At 37.6% G+C, this 23,592-nt stretch overlaps 3 protein-coding genes across 4 annotated transcripts in view; 1 reads left to right on the top strand and 2 right to left on the bottom strand.

The window, feature by feature from the left end:
• LOC118768138 (zinc finger protein 708-like) overlaps positions 1-23,592 on the bottom strand; it is a 184,623-nt gene that overhangs the window by 16,047 nt on the left and 144,984 nt on the right. The window lies entirely within an intron of this gene.
• Positions 1-23,592, top strand: part of LOC115225224 (zinc finger protein OZF-like) — a 35,428-nt gene that overhangs the window by 11,221 nt on the left and 615 nt on the right. The window contains exons 2-5 of the mRNA XM_036513895.1: positions 2,507-2,578; positions 3,218-3,511; positions 16,482-16,485; positions 22,806-23,368. Of these exons, the coding sequence (XP_036369788.1) occupies positions 2,507-2,578; positions 3,218-3,511; positions 16,482-16,485; positions 22,806-23,368 (933 nt within the window). The remainder of the gene's footprint in view (positions 1-2,506; positions 2,579-3,217; positions 3,512-16,481; positions 16,486-22,805; positions 23,369-23,592) is intronic.
• LOC118768139 (zinc finger protein 681-like) lies at positions 11,137-14,635 on the bottom strand. Of its 2 annotated transcripts, none has more exons than XM_036514019.1 (2): positions 14,484-14,635; positions 11,137-12,510 (listed from the first exon to the last, which is right to left on the bottom strand). In XM_036514019.1, the coding sequence occupies exon 2, from the start codon at positions 12,199-12,201 to the stop codon at positions 11,311-11,313; it is 891 nt and encodes a 296-aa protein (XP_036369912.1). In that variant the 5' UTR covers positions 12,202-12,510; positions 14,484-14,635; the 3' UTR covers positions 11,137-11,310. The 2 variants fall into 2 exon arrangements, with proteins under 2 accessions (XP_036369912.1, XP_036369913.1); XM_036514020.1 differs by lacking the exon at positions 14,484-14,635 and adding an exon at positions 13,445-13,503.

The following is a 23,592-nucleotide window of genomic DNA, read 5'->3' as shown; positions in this document are numbered from 1 at the left end:
TCAATGTAGGTTAGGTGTGAGGGGCCAGATACCGCCAGTTTGAATATAAAACATGCAGAATATCTGGGCCTGATATGGCCAGTTTAAACAATAAAGGGATCAACTATAGGATATTGGACAATAATATGATGAGTGACTAATGTTTAACCCTAGGTTATCCCTGACTGAGCAGATCTATTATTAATGAAATTAGGTAATGTTCATGATTGTTACAACTTCTGTAACAGATCAAACATAAACATAAACTACAATTTAGTGAACCAACCCATCATGACTTTTCCTCTCGTAACTTTATTAATAATAAAAACAAACTGCACTCACATATGTTGAAGGTGTGGTCACTAATTTAGAGAAAGTGTTCTGTGACTTGACGTATGAAGAGTAGAGACAGGACAGAATGGCGATCCTTCGGTATAGGTACACACGTGTCTTTGTTTACATTTCTAAAGATAACAGAAACCCTCCCCCCCCCCATATAAAAAAACACCTTTTTGAAATGTATCCAGTACTTCCGGAAGTACACCGGTACTTATACCGTAAGATCGCCTTTCTTTTTAAAACAAAGTAAATAAAACAGAAAAGCATAGGTACTACTAGCGAAGACTGGACCCGGTACGCGCTAGCTAGTCGTAAGTAGTCGATCCTACAACGAAAATTTTAGGAAAAAAGTAAATAAGTAAGAAATAAGAAATAACTGCAAAATTTTACCGATGAGTGTGTTAAATTATAAGGCACAAAAAGAAAATGACTCTCCCCAGACACAACAGAATATGCTTCAATACACGAATTCATATAAAGAACCTTGCAAACCAAATAGAATTAATACCTGTTTCTTTATTACCCACAAGGGGCGAAACACGGACGAAACAAACAAGAACAGACAAACGGATTAAGTCGATCACATTGACCCAGTGCGTAACTGGTACTTAATTTATCGACCCCGAAAGGATGAAAGGCAAAGTCGACCTCGGCGGAATTTGAACCCAGAACGTAACGGCGGACGAAATTAATATCGATGTCAGACTAGCAACATTGAATACTTTCATTATTGTCTGGAGTTTCGAATTTTCCAGGTTCTTCTGCTTTCAATAAAAATAAAATATGTACGATATCTTACCTGTTATGATAAATAAATCAGTGCTAAAAGTCAATTAACGCAAACCACACCAAAAAAGCCATTCAGCGGGAAACGTAATTTAAAGAAAGCTCAAAAAATAGACATGGAATGTCGACGAAACAACTGAACATCCGGATGTTGTACATATCGTAACATATACAACGAAGTTACAGGAATGTAAACAAAGTAACAATGGTTCTCGAATACAGGTAGAAATAACACACACGAGTCTTCCAGTATTCCCTCCGTCCCTCTTTGATAAGTCCTGTTGGTTTCTTTCCGTCCCTGTAATTTAAGGGTTCGGTAACAGGATAGTGGAAAAGTACCAATAGATATGAAAATAAGCAGTCAGTTTTGTATGTTTTGTCATCATTTGGATTTTTCCTCATAACTCACATTTTTGAAAAGTAATTATACCAATAAAAAACATTGAGAATTTACCAACTTAGTTTTAGCATCCGATCAATGTATATAGTATTACGATATATACAACATCCGGATATTCAGTTCGTTTCGTCGACATTCCATGTCTATTTTTCCAGCTTTCTTTAAATTACGTTTCCCGCTGAATGGCTTTTTTGGTGTGGTTTGCGTTAATTGACTTTTAGCACTGAGTTTTAGCACAGGTAAGATATCGTACATATTTTATTTTTAGTGAAAGCAGAAGAACCTGGAAAATTCGAAACTCCAGACAATAATGAAAGTATTCAATGTTGCTAGTCTGACATCGATATTAATTTCGTCCGCCGTTACGTTCTGAGTTCAAATTCCGCCAAGGTCGACTTTGCCTTTCATCCTTTCGGGGTCGATAAATTAAGTACCAGTTACGCACTGGGGTCAATGTGATCGACTTAATCCGTTTGTCTGTCCTTGTTTGTCCCGTCCGTGTTTCGCCCCTTGTGGATAATAAAGAAACAGATATAATTCTATTTCGTTTTTTGATTTGGTTTGCAAGGTTCTTTATATGAATTCGTGTAATGAAGCATATTCTGTTGCGTCTGGGGAGAGTCATTTTCTTTTTGTGCCTTATAATTTAACACACTCATCGGTAAAATTTTGCAGTTATTTCTTATTTCTTACTTATTTCCTTTTTTCCTAAAATTTTCTTTGCGTCTTGCAACCTTTTCAATAGTTTTGACTCTGTCCGTTATTTACACTGCTTTTCCTTTTGTTTGTTTGGGTGCATTGAAACTAAACTAGAGAAAGTATTAGATTTATGACTCAGGTCATAATAGACGAAAGTAATGTCTTGTGTCATCAGTATCATTTTAAAGTGTAATTTATTCGGGCAACAGTTTATCATTATGAAAATGTAGTTATAATTTTTATTGTTAAACCTTTGCTTTTTAAGTCTTTCCTATATCTTCTACTGTTTCTGTGTCATTTCAGATACTCGTATAAAGGAGTTTTACGTGAGATACATCATGAATATTGATCATGTTTTGAAAACGAATGTCAGCCGTTATAAATAATAGATAATAATTCTGTTTGTATAATATATCTATGGTGAATAACGGTGAAATATTTCTTCTGAATTAATAGCAACATTTGTTTTCCTCATTGCCAGGAATATTTACAAAAGTATTTTGCATTGTGTTTGAATGTGAGAAAATCTGGAAAGGTGTTTGTATCATTTTCAGATATTTAAGATCAGATTTGCTGTAGAAGATATATATAAAGAAGAAGGGAGAAATATATTTTCTGTCTGTATACTACAGAACAATAATGAATGATCTGGAAATGTTAAAAGAAAGAGAAAAGTTATCAGACCAATGTGATATCTGTAAAAAGACTTTTCTAATAAGGGAAATCTCACTCTTCACAAATGTATTGATCCAGGTGGAAAGAAATATTACTGTGATATCTGTGGTAAATCATTCTCTCATAGAAGTTCCCTTGATTCTCACAAACACATTCATACAGATGAGAAACCGTATCAGTGTGATATCTGTGATAAATCCTTTTCATTAAAAAGTGATTTAACTACTCACAAATCCATTCATACAGGAGAGAAACCATATCGATGTGATATTTGTGGTAAATCATTCACTCAGAAATGTAGCCTCACTCATCACAAATACACTCATACTGGAGAGAAACCATATAAATGTGATATTTGTGGTAAATCATTCACTCAAAGGATAGGCCTTACTTATCACAAATACACTCATACAGGAGAGAAACCATATAAATGTGATATTTGTGGTAAATCTTTCTCTCAAAAAGGTCACCTTACTAATCACAAATCAGTTCATACGGGTGAGAAACCATATCAGTGTGATATCTGTGATAAATCTTTTTCATCAAAATGTCATTTAACTACTCACAAACTTACACATACACGTGAGAAGCCACATCACTGCGATATTTGTGGTAAATCATTCTCTCAAAAAGGTCACCTTACTAATCACAAATCAGTTCATACAGGTGAGAAACCATATCAGTGTGATATCTGTGATAAATCTTTTTCATCAAAAAGTCATTTAACTACTCACAAACTTACACATACACGTGAGAAGCCACATCACTGCGATATTTGTGGTAAATCATTCTCTCAAAAATGTAACCTTACTACTCACAAATCAGTTCATGCAGATGAGAAACCACATCAGTGTGATATCTGTGATAAATCTTTTTCGTCAAAAAGTCATTTAACTACTCACGAACTCACTCATGCTCGTGAGAGGCCATATCCCTGTGATATTTGTGGTAAATCATTCACTCAAAGGAGAGGCCTTACTTATCACAAATACACTCATACAGGAGAGAAACCATATAAATGTGATATTTGTGGTAAATCATTCTCTCAAAAAGGTCACCTTACTTATCACAAATCAGTTCATACGGGTGAGAAACCATATCAGTGTGATATCTGTGATAAATCCTTTTCATTAAAAAGTTATTTAACTACTCACAAACTCATTCATACTAATGAGGCCATATCCCTGTGATATTTGCGGTAAATCATTCACTCAGAAATGCAGCCTCACTTCTCATATACCTATTCATACTGGAGAGAAACCATATCACTGCAATATATGTGGAAAATCATTCTCTCATAGGAGTGGCCTTACTTATCACAAATCAGTTCATAAAGGAGAGAAGCCATATCACTGTGATATCTGTGGTGTAGCATTCTCTGAAAAAAGTCGCCTTGCTTATCACAAATACACACATACAGGAGACAATCCATATCCCTGTGATATATCTGTGTAAATCATTTCCTTCTAGAAGCAGTTTAACCTCTCATTGATACATTCACACAGCAGAGAGACCATATTCTTGCGATATCTGTGATAAGTCATTCTGTTTAAAAAAATATTTAACTGATCACAAACACGTTCATACACACGAGAAACCATATCTGTGGTAAATCATTCTCTCAAAAAAGGTACTTAAATGGACACAAATGCATTAATACAGGGGACAAACCATAGCACTGTAGTATCTGCAGTAAATCATTCCGTTTAAGAAAATGTTTAATTAATTACAAGTCTGCTCACACTGGAGAGAAACTATGTGACTGTGATGTCTGCAGCAAATCATTCTCTCAGGAATATGCTGTATATACTTATAAACGTATTCATACAGGAGAGAAACTCTATTGCTGTGATATCTGAGGTAAATCATTCTCTGTGGAACAATATTGAACTCATCACAAATCCATTCATACAGGAGAGAAATCGTATCACTGTGACATCTGTGACAAGTCATTCCTTCATAGAGAGAAATAATAAACTAAACACAAACATATTCATACAGGAGAAGATTCTGATGACTGTGTAATCTGTGCTAAATCATTCTCTCAATAATCTACCTTAACTAAACATATACTTATTCATATTGATCAATAACAATATCAATGATAAAACAGATGTCCTGCTGAATAAAATACAGCAAATGTATTACTTTTTACAAAATAAATTCATTTTTCACATTTTCCTCATTTGCATCAACTCACTAATTACGATTTGTGTTTTTTATTCAAACAATATTGATTATATTAATTTGCTCTGTTTTCTTGTGGATATATTATTTTGACACAAATGTATTACACTCCAGTTCCCAGCCATGATCAGTTATCCTCTGCTGGAAAACACTCAGGGATCCCAGGATCTGCACCCTTTGTGCTACTGCCCACATATTCTGGCACTAGCTGGAGGCTTATTGCTGTTTGTCACAGTTTTGGGTGTAGAGTGGGAAATATTTTTCAAGAGCCTAATGCCCCACTCTACCTATGGTTCAAACACATCCCTGCTCAACCCCTGCAACGGATGATACTTATTTTTTGCTAAATCATTCTGTAGAGCAGGTTTTCATGGTCTTGTTCTTACCAGACACCAAGCAGGGATTTATGATGGGCATCTGGTTAGAATGGCACCTGTTGTGATGAGAGTTACCATGTCCCCTTGGGAGAGATAGACTGGTCCGAGTAAAGTATAAATAGTAACGATCTGAGTGGGTTTACGGTTCAGAGTCAAGTGAAGTCGGAAGGTGTCGCTTGGTTTACTTCCTAAGGAATATTGAATGTTGGTTCGTAAAAGATTTGTTAGTTCATTAGATTGTTGTTACAATTTTCTGGTTATCTTATTTATTGTACGGAACAATTATGTTACAACATCTGGCGATGAGGGTTTCGAAGCTCTTGCAGGTCAGTTAACAAATTTTTGTGATACAAAATTGTTAAATCATGGAAGACTAATTAGCTTCTTTAAAACTGTTGCAAAATCAACGACAAAGGCAGCAACAACAACAATTATTGGAGCTTTATTCAAAGAAGTCCAAAAATGAGGGAAGTACATTTTTGCCAGATGCCGTTTTGGACTCGATGAATCCAGTTATAACCCAGAGGACGGTATAACTTGCATTGTACTACAGCAGGTAATTTTTAAGGAAGATTGTAAGACATGGTCAGACACAGAAAAAGTAAGGTTATTATGACATAAATGAGCCCCATCTGAGTATGAACATTATTTTAATTTCATATTACCCCAAAAAACTCAATGAAATTTGTTTTAAAGAAACAATGGAATTACTGTCTAACATATTTGGTGATAAAACTTCTCTAACACTTGGATGGTGTTTTGGAATATAATGAAAAAGGAGGATGGTGATTTTATCACATACACAGGAACAATTAGAATGTGTGATTATTTTTAAACTCAAAGAATTTACACCTGAGATATTCAGGTGTCTTATTTTGGTAAAAGGCCTTACAACAACTGAATATACAGAAATTCACACTGCAGAACTAAATTCTGAAGATCAACCATTAAAGATCCTAGAGGGCTCTCAACAGAAACAAAATTCGACTCCCAAATGAGAAAATATGTACATGTAAAAATGATTGGAATACATATTAAACTTCAGTTCGATACTGGAAGTGATATTTCAATAATAAATATGGATAAAGACACCCTTCGGTCATGAGTGACCATGGGTTTGCACCTAGAAAGTTACCCTCCCAGGCACAAGTCTGGGCAAGGTTGTTTATGGAAGGCCAGCAGTCGCCCATGCATACCGGCCTCCCCTCTCCACGCCACCAGTGTTGTCCAAGGGAAAGACAAAGGTCGATACAGTTTAGCACCAGTGATGTCGCAACTCATTTCTACAACTGAGTGAACTGGAGCAACGTGAAATAAAGTGTCTTGCTCAAGAACACAACATGCAGCCCGGTCCGGAAGAAAATAGGGGAACCTATCTATTTGACAGTGGCCATGCTGGAGCAGTGCCTTTAGTCGAGCAAATAGACCCAGGACTTATTCTATTGGTCTCTTTTGTCGAACCGCTAAGTGACGGGGATATAAGCACCTCAGCATCGGTTGTCAAGCAATGCTAGGGGAACAAACACAGACACACAAACATACATATATACGATGGGCTTCTTTCAGTTTCCGTCTACCAAATCCACTCACAAGGCTTTGGTCGGCCCGAGGCTATAGTAGAAGACACTCGTCCAAAGTGCTACACAGTGAGACTGAACCTGGGACCATGTGGTTGGTAAGCAAGCTACTTACCACACAGCCACACCTACGCCTATATGTACACATTACACAAGATATTGTTTGCTTATTTCTCTGTTGTCTGTATTAAAGAAATATTTTCAAATTATTTCACTTTAATAGAATTTATTATTTCTTTAGCTTGTATTAAATAATTTTGACCTCATAACCCGTTAAAATAATTGCATTATCTTTTTAACTTATCTCTCTGCTTTTATATATTATGTTGGGTGTGCAGGCATGTATAAATATATATATAGATAGAGATTTTAAAAGTGTCCCGTATATATGATTTTCTAATCTGGCAACCCTATCCAAACGTGTCCCTTATGAGCCTATACAATTGATGATACAGCATAGAATTCACACTTGATCAATGTATGATAAAAGTTACACATTTCTCCAAACTGATCTATAATAAATGTTTGTTTTGAAGTTATATAATTTGTTGATATTATTTAATATACAAAATACTTGGTGTTACATGCTAAGATACAGTGATGAGAGATAAACGAAGGGATAAGTTTGTTCATTAAATGCTAATGATGGTGGTTATCTAGTGAATATGCGATGGAGCCATTGAGTAGATGGTAACCATGTGAGAGAAGGAGTGTGAAGGAAATATATTTCCCAGTCACTGATGAAATGTTAAAATAAGACAATGGTAGTAAATTCTCAAGAGAGCTGAACAGCGGAAGGTCTTTGGAGAGGAAACCCTACTCAGGCAAGATCCAGAGGTAATGCGTTGACATATAAGGTTAATTGAAGGAAAAGCTTGTAACATCAGATGAACATATTTTGCAACCACGTCTCAAAGCAAAATAAGGCAAACACATGCACTTGCGGGTGTGTATGTGCGTGACCTGAGTCAATGCATGTCTAGGAGTCAGGAGTCAACGCAAGGGTGGCACAAAATTAGAATGTTCTGCTTTATATTAGGGATAAACCAGAAGTCCCTGACTGCTATGTCATCTGGAAGTTTATAGGAAGCTTCTAAAGTATTTAAGAAGGTCGAGGGAGATTACTCTCATTAAATCCCATTTTTATTTTGCTTTCCTGTCTGACCGCCAGGGGTCACTCAGGTTTTAGTTATACAAGGCGGTGAGCTGGCAGAAACGTTAGCATGCTGGGCGAACCACGTGGCCGTATTTCATCTGAGGTCGAATTTGCCTTTCATCCTTTCAGGGTCGATTAATTAAGTACCAGTTACACACTGGGATTGATGTAATCGACTTACTCTGTTTGTCTGTCCTTGTTCGTCCCCTCTGTTTAGCCCCTTGTGGGTAGTAAAGAAATACGTATTGTGTCTGCCATCGCGTTCTGAGTTCCAATTCCGCTGAGGTCGACTTTGCCTTTCATCGTTTCGGGGTCGATATAACGGACTTAACCCGTGCGTCTGTCCTTGTTTGTCCTCTCTGTGTTTAGCCCCTTGTGGGTAATAAAGAAATAAGTTATACAAGATTCCCTTGATTAGGTCGAGAATTATAAAAATTTGTGTGGGCCTCTGAGCAGGTATTGCCCTGATTTTGGCAAAATCTGATGCAGATTCTCTGCTCAACTTTCTATCATGCTCATTGTGACAATCACACGCTACACACCTTCCTTCGAAGCATTGTTGCAAACAGCAGAAGAGAGCTAGAATGTTAACACTTAGTGTGAATGCACAGCAGAGTTTAGAGTCAATCTTTCCCAAATGGCTTCACTCTGTGTATCTTAGCTTCGTTGCTATAGCAACAGTCTGCATGTATGTATACCATTCTTCAGTTTTATATCAAAATTACTTGCCAATACAGAAAGAGCCAATTTCTAACCTAAATCCAAGGATCCTTCATTGGAATTTCACCATCAACAACAGAGTATGTAGGTCTTTTCGGTTTGAACGGCAGTGTTTAACATAATTTCTAGGTAACTAAAAGATACCCTTCCCCCCACCCCTAACCCTAAAAGAGATAGAAATGCAATAGATCGATACTAGGGTCATAATTATGGGTGACAATTTCATATGACACCGCTAGAAAAAATCCCATTTTCTGTAGTGGTGTCGTATGAAATTGTCACCCATAATTATAACCCTAGTATTGATCTTTGCATTTCAATCTATTTTAGGGTTAAGGGTATCTATTTTTCTTTGCAAATGTAAATAAACCCACTCTGTTTCTTAAACAAGGGACATATTCATACAGCACGGTATGTTTTGACTCCAAATGGACGTATTTGATTGGTTAAAATTGCCGAAATGCTCGATTTTAAAGTGGAAATATGTTACAAACTATAGAATTTTCTCAATAAATCCAAGAAAAAATGATGTTTTATAAACACATTCTACCAGTATACGAAGTTTAAAAGTGTTTAGTTAACTATAAATTGTGTTGACATATGCCGTTCAAAAGGAAAAGATCCGCGCAAACTTGTACGTGTTAATATACATCTCAGGAAAAACAGCCTTCTCATAATCAATAAGCTTGGTGGCACCCTGGTAGTACATATCATTGTGGAAAACGTAAAACCACCTATAATTGTTATATATATATTAATTACCAGAGTGACCCACGACTTGACTGGTTACAGACGCTGAGTACTATTTACAAAAAGTGGTCACACTGCGCGCCATCCCGCTAGCTAGTTGTGACGAGTCAATCCTACAACTACCAAGCGCGAGTGCACGTATGCAAATTAATAGATGCGTGCATGCGCAAAGCACGTACTATAAATCCTCGAGTATAATTCTCATTTTACCCCCCAAATTTAAAGGTCAAAATCCCAGGTGCGGATTATATACAAGGTTAAAAATGAAAATATTTTCTAAGCAATGTCCGAGTCTCTCTTTGCTGTCCGGCAATGTTTATTCAGACGCATTTTGTGATGTCGGGCGTGAAAATACCTTAAGCTAAGCCTGAAAGTAATGAAGTCATAAAAGAATCATCCATAACTTGCAGTAAGCAACATTTATTAAACATTATTACTGTTATTTCTTTATTTTCTGCAAACAAAATACACAAAAAAGCTACATGTTTGCATTATGTTATATATACAATAATAAGAAAGGAGGTTACCGTATACATTTTTACAAACCAAGGATGTTATATAGACCTCCTTGACTCAGGTTAGAGAAGGGGTGCATATTATATACATGGTTTAGGTTTTTCAGAGGTACAGCCCCCTAAAAACTCCCCTGAGTATTAAACTCAAGAGCGGACTACACTCGAAGATTTATTATATGTATTTAAAGGCTGTATATCAAATAATTTTTTTTTTTTAAAACAAGGTAAATAATTTTTTCACACAAAGTAAATAATTATTAACTAATAAGGGAGAGAGTCAGTTTAGATGAGATGCAGTTTGGGTTCATGCCAGGGAAAAGAACCACTGATGCTATATATTTCTGGTAAGACAGATGCAGGAGAAATACCTGATCTTTTTCTTTTGAACGGCGGTTTTCAACACAATATCTGGATAACTAAACACTTTTAAGCTTCGTATACTGGTAGAATGTGTCAAAATAAAACATTTTTTTCTCTTGGCTTTCTTTAGAAAATTGCAATTTGTAAGTTTAACGTAGTTGAATTTTTCGAATTTTAACCAATCCTATGCCCTCTATTGAGCTAAAATCATTTGCTGCGTCTAAAACTGAGACAACATCACTCTAACCCTAACCCTAAATTTTAGCCTTTCGGTTTTTTTTCTTAATTGTTAAATTAATTTAAGGATAATAATTAAGAAAAAAAAATGAAAGGCTAAAACAAAAGAAAAAAAACTCAACTAAAAAACAAAACGAATAATTTTAGACACACGTGTAACAATAAAAAACAAACAAACTGAAAGGCTAAAATTTAGGGTTAGGGTTAGTGACAGGATGCTGTCTTAGTTTTAGACGCAGCAAATGATTTTAGCTCAATAGAGGGCATAGGATTGGTTAAAATTCGAAAAATTAAACTACATTAAACTTACAAATTACAATTGTCTCAAGAAAGCCAAGAGAAAGAAACGTTTTCTTTTCACACATTCTACCAGTATACAAAGTTTAAAAGTGTTTAATTAACTAGAAATTGTGTTGAAAAGTGCCGTTCAAGAGGAAAAGATCCGACTTAGAATGATTTACTGCAGATATTACAGTGCTATGGTTTCTCTCCTGTATGAATGTTTTTATGAGAGGTTAAAGAGCGCAAGCAAGACAATGATTTACCACAAATATCACACATACAGTTTCTCTCCAGTATGAATGGATTTGTGATGAGTAAGGCTATGCTTCTGGGAGAATGATTTACCACAAATACGACATTGATATGGTTTCTCTCCTGTATGAATGTGTTTGTGAGAATCAAGGTAACGTCTTCGAGAGAATGACATTCCACAGACATCACATTGATGAGGTTTCTCTCCTGTATGAATATATTTATGAGAATCAAGGTTACTTTTTTGAGAGCATGATTTACCACAAATATCACACTGATATGGTTTCTCACCTGTATGAATGTATTTATGAGAATCAAGGTTACTTTTTTGAGAGAATGACATTCCACAGACATCACATTGATGAGGTTTCTCTCCTGTATGAATGTATTTGTGTTTAGTAAGGTTACTTTTATCAGAGAATGATTTACCACAAATATCACACTGATAAGGTTTCTCTCCTGTATGAATGGATATGTGAGAAGTAAGGATGTGCTTATGGGAGAATGATTTACCACAAATATCACAGTGATATGGTTTCTCACCTGTGTGAATGTATTTGTGAGAAGAAAGGTGACATTTATCAGAGAATGAATTTCCATAGATATCACAGTGATATGGTTTCTCTCCTGTATGAATGTATTTGTGAGAAGTAAGGTGAACCTTCTGAAAGAATGACTTTCCACAAATATCACAGCGATACCGTTTCTCTCCTGTATGAATGTATTTGTGAGAGGTAAGGTGACTTTTCTGAGAGAATGATTTTCCACAAATATCACAGTAATATTGTTTCTCCCCTGCATGAATGAATTTGTGAACATTGAGATTTCCCTTATTAGAAAATGTCTTTTTACAGATATCACATTGGTGTGATAACTTTTTTCTTTCTTTTGTCATCTCTTGAGGATTCATTATTGTTCTATGGTATAAAAACACAAAATATAATTTTGCTTCCTTTTTTATATATTTCTATTGCTGATCTTCATCAATATCTGAAGATGATACAAACAACTTTGCAGATATCTCCCACTCCAAACAGAATGTGAAAGACTTTAGCAAATATTCCAGGCAATGATGGAAACAAATGTTGCCATTAATTCAGAAGAAATATTTCACAGTTTTCCACCATAGACAAATCGTATAAACAGAGTTATGTCAAATATTTATAACATCTTCCATTAGATGATCAATATTCATGAAGTATCACTAACATTTCACCTCCTGAAATGACACAGAAACAGAAGAAGATATAGGAAAGACTTAAAAAGCAGAGATTCAATTATAAAAAAAATATAACTACATCTTCATAATGATAAACTGTGGATATAATCCTTTAATTTGTCTTTGAAATTTATTTATGGTAATTTATAATATGGTAACCCTTTTGTTACCATATTTCTGCTGAGATTCAGTGTGTTTCTATTAATTATTTTAAATATAATAAAGAATTTAGTAAACTAACTTAGTTATCATTCAACTAGTGTTGGGAACATAAATTGTAACTAAGGTTTGGTGGAAGATTTTAATTCAAAACTTATGAAAATTAGACATTTTACCACAGAGCCAGAGCCGGTTTTGGCCGGGTTAGTAACAAAAGGGTGTGGTCTTTGAAATTTATTTTGTTATTAAAATTATATGATACAACCTTGTGTAATGTCTACATATACACGGACTTCAGTTCCTCTTCCTTCAGATATTATGTAAAACATTATCCCTTTAGTGTTCAGATTATTCTGTTAAATGTAATTCTTTTTCACTCAAATTGTTTTGAATTAATCATGCATTATCTTATAGCTTTAAGGTTTCAATGATGTGATTGTTTATTTCTAGAATGTCAATGTAGGTTAGGTGTGAGAGGCCAGATACCGCCAGTTTGAATATAAAACATGCAGAATATCTGGGCCTGATATGGCCGGTTTAAACAATAAAGGGTTCAACTATAGGATATTGGACAATAATATGATAAGTGACTACTGTTTAACCCTAGGTTATCCCTGACTGAGCAGATCTATTATTAATGAAATTAGGTAATGTTCATGATTGTTACAACTTCTGTAACAGATCAAACATAAACATAAACTACAATTTAGTGAACCAACCCATCATGACTTTTCCTCTCGTAACTCTATTAATAATAAAAACAAACTGCACTCACATATGTTGAAGGTGTGGTCACTAATTTAGAGAAAGTGTTCTGTGAATTGACGTATGAAGATTAGAGCCAGGACAGAATGGATCCTTCGGTATAGGTACACACGTGACTTTGTTTACATTTCTGAAGATAACAGAAACCCTTTTCTCCCCCCCCCCCACGTATAAAATAACACTTTTTTGAAATGTATCCAGTACTTCTGGATATACACCGGTACTTGTACCGTAAGATCGCCTTTCTTTTCAAAACAAAGTAAATAAAACACAAAAACACAGGTACCACTAGCGAAGACTGGACCCGGTACGCGCTAGCTAGTCGTAATTAGTCGATCCTACAAAGACTTGCGCGTATGCAAATGAGTTGATTTTACAGAATAAAATAAAAATTTTTTAAAGAAAGTAAATAAATTATTTCTTAGAACAATGTATATGACTTTTTTACACAAATCAAATAAAATGTGTGTGATATATTCTTTTAGTTTTCATATTCTTTCGTAAATAATTTCTTTTTTTTTTAAACTAAGTAAATAAAACATAAACACAAAGTAAGGATCTACTAGTCACGACTAACAAGCGCGAGTGCGCACACCGGGACCACTCTTCTAGAGTAGTACCCATCGCCAGTTTATGACATTTGCCGATTCTGTCTACAAAAGGCTGTATCTGCTTTTTATCATAGTGCTATCACTGGCCACAATTTTCAGTTAGCTATTGATGTTTTATGATGTTGCAGATTATTTATTCTGAGAAGCTGAAATGGACAGAATTATTAACGTGTATCATTTTGACAGAATAAACAGCAAATACAGATGTTTAGCAAATGATGCATCTGTGATAAAACAACAAACAGCTTTGAATGGACACAACCAGCAAATGGATTATCTACCAAAATAATTGAAATTAAAAACCAGGTGCTTTACTGGACAATAGAATTAATATCGATTTCTGACTGGTATTATTTAAAACTATCAATACTGTCTGGATTTTCCAATTAGCCAGATACATAGGCTTTTACTAAAAAGAAAATATTTATTACAACTTACCTCTGATGATAATTTAGTCGCTGTTTTATAAGAAATATTTTTAATTACACACTCGAACGAGCGGGAAATATTACTGGAAGACACATAGAAAAGCCGACACGGTATGTCAACGAAACGAAAAACCCTAAATGTCTATTGTTAAAATGGATCGGCTTGATTATCTGTGTAATTTCTTTATCATATAAAATAATATAAGATTAATTTTTTCTTCTTTGTGTAATTCCTTTGAACAGTGCCCGTTGTATAACGGTAATTTTCGCCCTACTGGGCAGAAAATTTTGTATTACTTGCATTTTTATTACCTTCGAGGTGATGGATTTCGACTTGACGTCGAAGAAGGATTTTCCCGTGATGGGAAAAAGTGAAAATATGGAAAAGGAAGTACCCAAACAGTCATTCTCGGCCGCGGTGGGCGGCGCCATGATGGATGTCGAGTTTAAAATTGAACAATTGTACGAATTCAGGAACCTGGTAAAAGTGGAAGGAGGCGAGATAAAGCTTGTATCGCCGCAGGCAAAGGTACAAGAGATTAAGGAGAGAATAGTTATCTACAAGGTATACAGCTTCAAAGAGAAGAAGATAATGGATGTAATGAATGAAATGGTAGAAAAGTGCCTGTCCCCGGTGTGGGACAAAATCCGTCATGTCGTTAGAGGTGCACGCAGTGCTACAGTCGAGGCACATTTCGACACAGCCGAGGTAGCGAGAGAGGTGTCGTCGTTGACCCTAAAAAACGACGACATCATGCTGCTACCCTCGTACATGGGGAAGCGTACAGCGAAGTTACTGGTAGAGGACATACCCAGAGGGTACGACATCATGTGGGTAGCAGCGGCGGTCCTGCACAACATTGAACGAGAGATATCGATACTGCAGATGAGAAGGAAAGAGGTGGTACGGTGGAAGGGTCAGACCCTGGAGCTCCTCGTGCAGGCGGAGAACAAAATCCTAGAAAACCTGCCCGATAGAATCTTCAATGAGGACGGTACGTCAATGAGAGTTTCGGTAGAGGGACGTAGACCCAGATGCTTCAAGTGTGGAGAGAAGGGTCACGTCCGATCAAATTGTATAAAAAAGAAGAGAACAGAAGAAGCGCCTCCTCCAAGTGTCCCCAACACTGAAGGGGAGAAAACAGGAAAAGACAACGAAAAGACGAAGACAAGTACGGAAACAAAAACGGACCATACAGAACCAATGGACTACACACAAGTCACTCATAAAAGAAAAAAGATAATACCCAGGACTCCCCTCCCCAAACAAAGAAAAAAACAGCAAACACAGCAGACACACACACCAAGCAAATCCCCCAACCCTACCCCCATGGCACTGTTTTCATCGGAAAACAGTTTGCCAAGCCCCTCCCCATAAAACAAGACATAAAAAAGTGTTTACAGAAGAACGAGAGGATCATAGCTTTCGACGAGAAAAACGAAAGAGTGTATAAGTGTTGTAAATTTTCAAGATTTGTATTGTATAGTAGAGCCACAGATGTGAAAGCAACCGCTCGCTTCGCGAAGGTAGGGGAGGACGAGTGGAAGGAGGAGGTTCTTCAGGAACATCTGAGGAACCGTCTAATAAGAGACGTGACCAAAGAGGTAATGGAGGGCAAACTGATAATAACCCCGGCAACCACACCCACCCAGAGCCCAGTGGCAACGCCGGTCAAGAGCCCTGCAGCAGCGGAAGAAGGGGAAGCAGGCAGATTTAAACTGTCATGCTCCCTTTCCCAACCGTGAGTACATTTATTTTTCTCTCTAACCTACAATGGCTAAGCTGGGTTGTATAAATGTACGTGGAATGGGGTCGAAACGGAAACAAATTTGTTTCCTGAACGACCTCACGACACATGGTGTAGATATAGCCATTGCAACCGAGTCCAAGATGAGCGAGACCCAAGCGTTCTCGCCTCTTCTAAATGGTTTCGAGAAATTTATTTCTCCTAGCCGAGGAAGAGGCAGAGGCGTGGCAGTCTTCATCAGGAAGAGCTTGGACTTGCAGGTAAGTACTGTCTTTCTGGACCCAGAAGGCAGGCTGGTTGTCCTGGATGTGACTCACGTAAGTAAACAGTCCTTCAGGTTGGTAGCTGTCTACGCCCCGAACGAGGGTAGACAGACGGGTTTTTTTCGGAACCTGGAGCCCTTTTTAGCGACGTCGAAAACAGTAATCCTAGTAGGGGACTTTAACACTGTCCTTGAAGCGCAGATCGACAATGTTGGCTCAACCAATAGGAAGGGGAACCCTAGCCTCAAGGGTCTACTAGAGAGCTTTGATCTAGTGGACCGTTACCGACTGGATGAGCCGAGCGTTCCACAGTGGACGTGGAGTAACAACGACGGCTCACACAGATCGTATCTAGATAGGATATTTATTAAGAAAAGAGATAAGGATACGTTTAGTTGTCCACAATTTCATATTGTACCCTACTCGGATCACAAATTTGTGACGTGTGGGATGCAATTAGACAAGTGTCATAGACAGGGACCCGGGTACTGGAAGCTGAACAAGGCTATTTTGAATTGTGAAGACTTCCGTGCCCGGATTAAGGTGTTAGTTCAGAGGGCATTGTGTGACACCATCATTAACAATAGATGGTGGCACGCCCTCAAAAGAGCCATTCGTTCAGAGTCCGTTAGATTTAGCAATCAGCTAAGGATAGATAGGGCTAGTCTAGAGGGCGATTTAGTTAAGAATCTAGACGAGGCAATGGAAGCTGGCTCTGCATCCGGAGTGTTGGCGGCAAGGACGGTATTGTACCGTCACCTTAACTCCAAACACGAAGGTTGCAGAGTCAGAGCTAAGCTATGCGCTGGGAAACGAGAAGGTATTAACGTGGCCGGATGGGCCCGTCGTGTGGAGAGTCAGAGAGGCAACAGAGCCTCAATCAAATCTTTGACTGACGAACAGGGACAAAAGATCTATGGACAGGAGGAGATGCAAAAGTTTCTTCACCAGCATTTCGCCCGCGTGTTCGGGGGTGGTGGTTCGCTGGATCGGGGGAGAGCCTTAAAGGACTTCCTAGCCGGCGGACCGCGGCTCGCGGGGCGTGAGGTGGAGTGCTGTGAAGGAGCGATCACTCCCGCGGAGATAAAGGAGATACTGGCCGGATGCGCCGGGGAGAAGTCGCCGGGGTTGGATGGTCTGCCCTACGAGTTTTACCAAAGTATGCCGGACTTGTTCGGGGGAATACTGGCGGGCGTCTACACGAACTGGCAGCAGAATGGGAGAATTCCCAGTTCTGTAAGCCGGGGAGTGGTGACGCTAATCCAGAAAGACCCGAGCAAGGGGGATAACATCAGTAACTACAGGCCCATAACTCTACTTAATGTAGAGTTAAAGATTTTGGCCAAGGTGTTGGCAAAAAGGTTGACGGTTGTCGTGGAGAAACTTGTAGGGAGAGCACAGACATGTGCAATTCCAGGCAGGTCGATCCAGGACAACCTTCACCTTATACGCTACACCTTAGATAGGGTGGGTAAATTAGCCGGCAAAGGCGGGGTAATGGTCCATTTAGACCAAAGTAAAGCCTTCGATAGGGTAGACCATGGGTACCTGGCGACGGTCCTCGAAGCGGCTGGGCTGGGCCCTGAATTTCGCGGGTGGATCTCCGCTATGTATAGCGGCATCAAGTCCACCGTCCAGATAAACGGTTACCTAACGGAACCGTTTTCGATCGAGTGTTCAGTGCGTCAGGGGTGCCCCTTGTCACCACTTTTGTACGTATTGGCTCTTGAGCCATTGCTGCGAAAGTTGGAGAGGCTGGGGAGTAACTCGGATGAAATCGGAGGTGGGAGGACGGTTACTGCTTATGCGGATGACGTCACCCTCATCGTGTCCAAAGAGGCCCAACTACCTTGTGTAGAGGAGGCTATCAGAGGATACGAGGCGGTGGCAGGAGCAAAGGTTAACAAGGACAAATCGGTTGGCTTGCGCCTCGGCACCTGGAGGAGCAAGTCGATATCGTCCAGTGTCGTGGGACACTGGACGGATGGCCCTGTTAAGTTGCTGGGAGTTTGGTTTGGGCCAGACTCCCAAACGGAGAAGAACTGGAGTGAGGTGACAAGCAAGGTGGAAGCCATAGTACGGACCTGGTCCGGAAGGTTTCTGTCCTTGAAAGGAAAGGCGGAGGTGGTGCAGATGTTCATTGCATCTGTAATCACCTACCGCCTGACCGTTGTCCCTTGCCCCGATTCATGGCTTAACAAGTTGGAGCGAATCCTTTTCCGCTTTTTGTGGAAAGGAGGAAAGCCACTTGTGAGGCGCTCCGTTTGCTGCCAGGAACCATTAAAGGGTGGGTTAGGAATGCCTTGGTTGATGATGCGCAGACATGCGTTGAGGCTAAGGCATCTCTGGCACCACCTGGAAGGTGATAAGGTGTGGAGTCCGCTGGCAGGGGGATTTTTCCCGAGACCGGCCTCCTTAGTGAATTTTAAACCCGGTTACATCAAAAGATGGAAACTGACTCCATGGCAAAAGGAGTGCCGACAGGCACTCACGCTGATCCCCAAGGCGGGCAAGGCCGGCTGCGGAAATACCACCTCGGTATTTTATAGAGGGCTGGTAGAGGCAAAAAACGACGACGTCCTAGGAGGGGCTCTGGGGTTTGATGAAGACCAGCTTGCCAACCTGTTTAAAAAAACTTTCAGGTCGGGGTATTTGGATAATTTCCAAAGATCCCTGGCCTGGCAGTGTTATAGGAATGCTTTACCTGTTCGCGAGAAGTTATCACGGCACGGAGTTTCAGTGCCACCGACGTGTCCAAGGTGCGAGTTGGACGATGAAACCGTCCAGCACGCTTTTGTTCACTGTCGGAAGTTGTCCGACTTGATAAGTTACGCAGAACACGTGTTATCGCATCTAGGACGAGTACAGCTGTCGGCTGAGTCTATGATTAAGATGATACCGCCAACTGGACTCTCGAAGGAAGGTGAGGCATGTTTTCACTGCACGGTTGCAGTAGTAAAGGAATGCATGTGGAGAACGAGAATGGAAGGAGCCGCGATAGGATCCTTTGTCTCCGGCCCCAGCTTGCTCACTTACTTCAGATATCATCTGAAGAGCAAAATGGGGCTGGAAAAGAGGATCTTACCGCGGGGTGTGTATGAGAAAAGATGGAAGGAAGTGGAAAAAAAGGTGGGTGTCAGAAACCCAGCTTGACCATGGAGGAAGGAGAGGAAATAAAAGCTGCGGGGCCTCATGAATTGCGAGATTATAAGTTCATGTACTGTTGTTTGTTATACTGGTCATGTAAAGGACATTATGTTAGAATGAATGTAAATGAAAATTTTTAATCGAACCTCGTAAATGTTTTTTTTTTTTTTTTTTTTTGTATGTATGTCCTGTATTTGTCCTTCTGTGTAATCGATTTTTATAATCTTAATAAAGAAATCCTTTGTGTAATTCCTTGCAAACATAAGGACACAAAAATGTGTCAAGGCAGACAGGAAACGTTGCTGCTTCCTAGGGCTAAATAGTAGTAGTATGATTCCCTTCATGGGACTGTCACATTAAGTTGACAGTATACAACTACTTTATCGTACCACTACTGCATAAATCTCTGTAAGATATTTAGAAATGTATTATTTCTGTTTTTGTAATTCCTTTATAACGTACAAGGTGTTTCATCTCTGAAATATCTGAAAGATAAGGTATATAACCCTGGCTATACTATTTAACACTGGTAGACCACATATCTATACCAGTACCGAAGTTTTTCTCTAATAAGTGAAATCTCGCTGTTCACAAATATATTCATTCAAGTTTAAAGTAATATCACTGTGATATCTGTGGTAAATCATTCTCCGAGATAGCTACCTTAACTAGACACAAATACATTCATACAGGAGAGAGACCATATCACTGTGATATCTAGTAAATAATTTTCTTTGAGAGGCAATTTAGGGATCTTTTCCTTTTGACCGGCAAATTTTTAAAATAATTTCCATGTAAGTAAAAAATGAGAAAAAGATGTTTTATAAACACATTCTACCAGTATACGAAGTTTAAAATTTTTTAGTTACATAGAAATTATGTCAAAAAACTGCCGTTCAAAAGGAAAAGATCCGAATGTTGTTGTTGCTACCAACACCGCTATTGTTTATGTTAATTTGAAATTTGCCAGCAAAATCTCATAAAATGGCAATGTTCTATAAGTTGTACGAGCTTATATCCTTTGTATGAAAATAAAGAAGTTAAGTATGTTATGTGACTCCGGCGTAACCGTAACCGCCAAAAACGGGTGGTGTGGCTATTCGTTACCTTGGCCCAATTCACATTTTCAAAAATTTATTATAGTTATAAACAAACTTTAACAGTTTACCACCTTAATTTCAGCATCAGACAAAAGTGAGTAAATACGAAGCGCACAACAACCGGATTGTTAGTTCGTTTCGTTGACTTTCCGTGTCGGCTTTTCTATGTGTCTTCCAATAATATTTCCCTCTCGTCCGAGTGTGTAATTAAAAATATTTCTTATAAAACAGCGACTAAATTATCATCAGAGGTAAGTTGTAATACATATTTTCATTTTAGTAAAAGCCTATGTATCTGGCTAATTGGAAAATCCAGACAGTATTGATAGTTTTAAATAATACTAGTCTGAAATCGATATTAATTCTATTGTCCAGTGAAGCACCTGGTTTTTAATTTCAATTATTTTGGTAGATAATCCATTTGCTGGTTGTGTCCATTCAAAGCTGTTTGTTGTTTTATCACAGATGTATCATTTGCTAAACATCTGTATTTGCTGTTTATTCTGTCAAAATGATACACGTTAATAATTCTGTCCATTTCAGCTTCTCAGAATAAATAATCTGCAACATCATAAAACATCAATAGCTAACTGAAACATGTGGCCAGTGATAGCACTATGATAAAAAGCAGATACAGCCTTTTGTAGACAGAATCGGCAAATGTCATAAACTGGCGATGGGTACTACTCTAGAAGAGTGGTCCCGGTGTGCGCACTCGCGCTTGTTAGTCGTGACTAGTTGATCCTTACTTTGTGTTTTTGTTTTATTTAATTAGTTAAAAAAGAAATTATTTACTAAAGAATATGAAAACTAAAAGAATATATCACACACATTTTATTTGATTTGTGTAAAAAAGTCATATACATTGTTCTAAGAAATAATTTATTTACTTTCTTTAAAAAATTTTTATTTTATTCTGTAAAATCAACTCATTTGCATACGCGCAAGTCTTTGTAGGATCGACTAATTACGACTAGCTAGCGCGTACCGGGTCCAGTCTTCGCTAGTGGTACCTGTGTTTTTGTGTTTTATTTACTTTGTTTTGAAAAGAAATTACATTTAACAGAATAAACTGAACACTAAAGGGATAATGTTTTACATAATATCTGAAGGAAGAGGAACTGAAGTCCGTGTATATGTAGACATTACACAAGGTTGTATCATATAATTTTAATAACAAAATAAATTTCAAAGACCACACCCTCTTGTTACTAACCCAGCCAAAACTGACTCTGGCTGTGTGGTAAAATGTCTTGTTTTCATAAGTTTTGAATTAAAGTCCTCCACCAAACCTTAGTTCCAATTTATGTTCCTAACACTAGTTGAATGATAACTAAGTTAGTTTACTAAGTTCTTTATTATATTTAAAATAATTGAAAGAAACACACTGAATCTCAGCAGAAATATGGTAACAAAAGGGTTACCATATTATAAATTACCATAAATAAATTTCAAAGACAAATTAAAGGATTATATCCACAGTTTATCATTATGAAGATGTAGTTATATTTTTTTTATAGTTGAATCTCTGTTTTTAAGTCTTTCCTATATCTTCTTCTGTTTCTGTGTCATTTCAGGAGGTGAAATGTTAGTGATACTTCATGAATATTGATCATCTAATGGAAGATGTTATAAATATTTGACATAACTCTGTTTATACGATTTGTCTATGGTGGAAAACTGTGAAATATTTCTTCTGAATTAATGGCAACATTTGTTTCCATCATTGCCTGGAATATTTGCTAAAGTCTTTCACATTCTGTTTGGACCGGGAGATATCTGCAAAGGTGTTTGTATCATCTTCAGATATTGATGAAGATCAGAACTTCTGGAAATATAAGCAATAGAAATATATAAAAAAGGAAGCAAAATTATATTTTGTGCTTGTATACTATAGAACAATAATGAATCCTCAGGAGATGACAAAAGAAAGAAAAACGTTATCATACCGATGTGATATCTGTAAAAAGACTTTTTCTAATAAGGGAAATCTCACTGTTCACAAATTCATTCATGCAGGGGGGAAACAATATCATTGTGATATTTGTGGTAAATCATTCTCTCATATCAGTAGCCTTACCTCTCACAAATACAGTCATACAGGTGAGAAACCATATCAGTGTGATATTTGTGGTAAATCATTCTCTGATAAAAGTCACCTTTCTTCTCACAAATACATTCATACAGGAGAGAAACCATATCAGTGTGATATTTGTGGTAAATCATTCACTCATAAGCATAGACTTACTTCTCACAAATCAATTCATACAGGAGAGAAACCATATAAATGTGATATTTGTGGTAAATCATTCTCTGAGAAAAGTAACCTTTCTTCTCACAAATACATTCATACAGGAGAGAAACCATATCAGTGTGATATTTGTGGTAAATCATTCACTCATAAGCATAGACTTACTTCTCACAAATCCATTCATACAGGAGAGAAACCATATAAATGTGATATTTGTGGTAAATCATTCTCTGATAAAAGTAACCTTTCTTCTCACAAATACATTCATACAGGAGAGAAACCATATCAGTGTGATATTTGTGGTAAATCATTCACTCATAAGCATAGACTTACTTCTCACAAATCCATTCATACAGGAGAGAAACCATATGAATGTGATATTTGTGGTAAATCATTCTCTGATAAAAGTCACCTTTCTTCTCACAAATACATTCATACAGGAGAAAAACCATATCAGTGTGATATTTGTGGTAAATCATTCTCTCAAAAGAGTGGCCTTATTTCTCACAAATCCATTCATACAGAAGAGAAACCATATGAATGTGATATTTGTGGTAAATCATTCTCCCATAAGCACAGCCTTACTTCTCACAAATACATTCATACAGGA

Source organism: Octopus sinensis, linkage group LG27 (assembly GCF_006345805.1).
Source record: "Octopus sinensis linkage group LG27, ASM634580v1, whole genome shotgun sequence".
NCBI lineage: Eukaryota > Metazoa > Mollusca > Cephalopoda > Octopoda > Octopodidae > Octopus > Octopus sinensis.
The sequence above is the reverse complement of the archived record's forward strand: the minus strand, read 5'-3'. Positions and strand labels throughout refer to the sequence as shown.

What these genes read in the sequence shown, in the direction of transcription:
- LOC118768139 (XM_036514019.1), bottom strand. Translation starts at nt 12,201, where the DNA reads ATGAATCCTCAAGAGATGACAAAAGAAAGAAAAAAGTTATCACACCAA.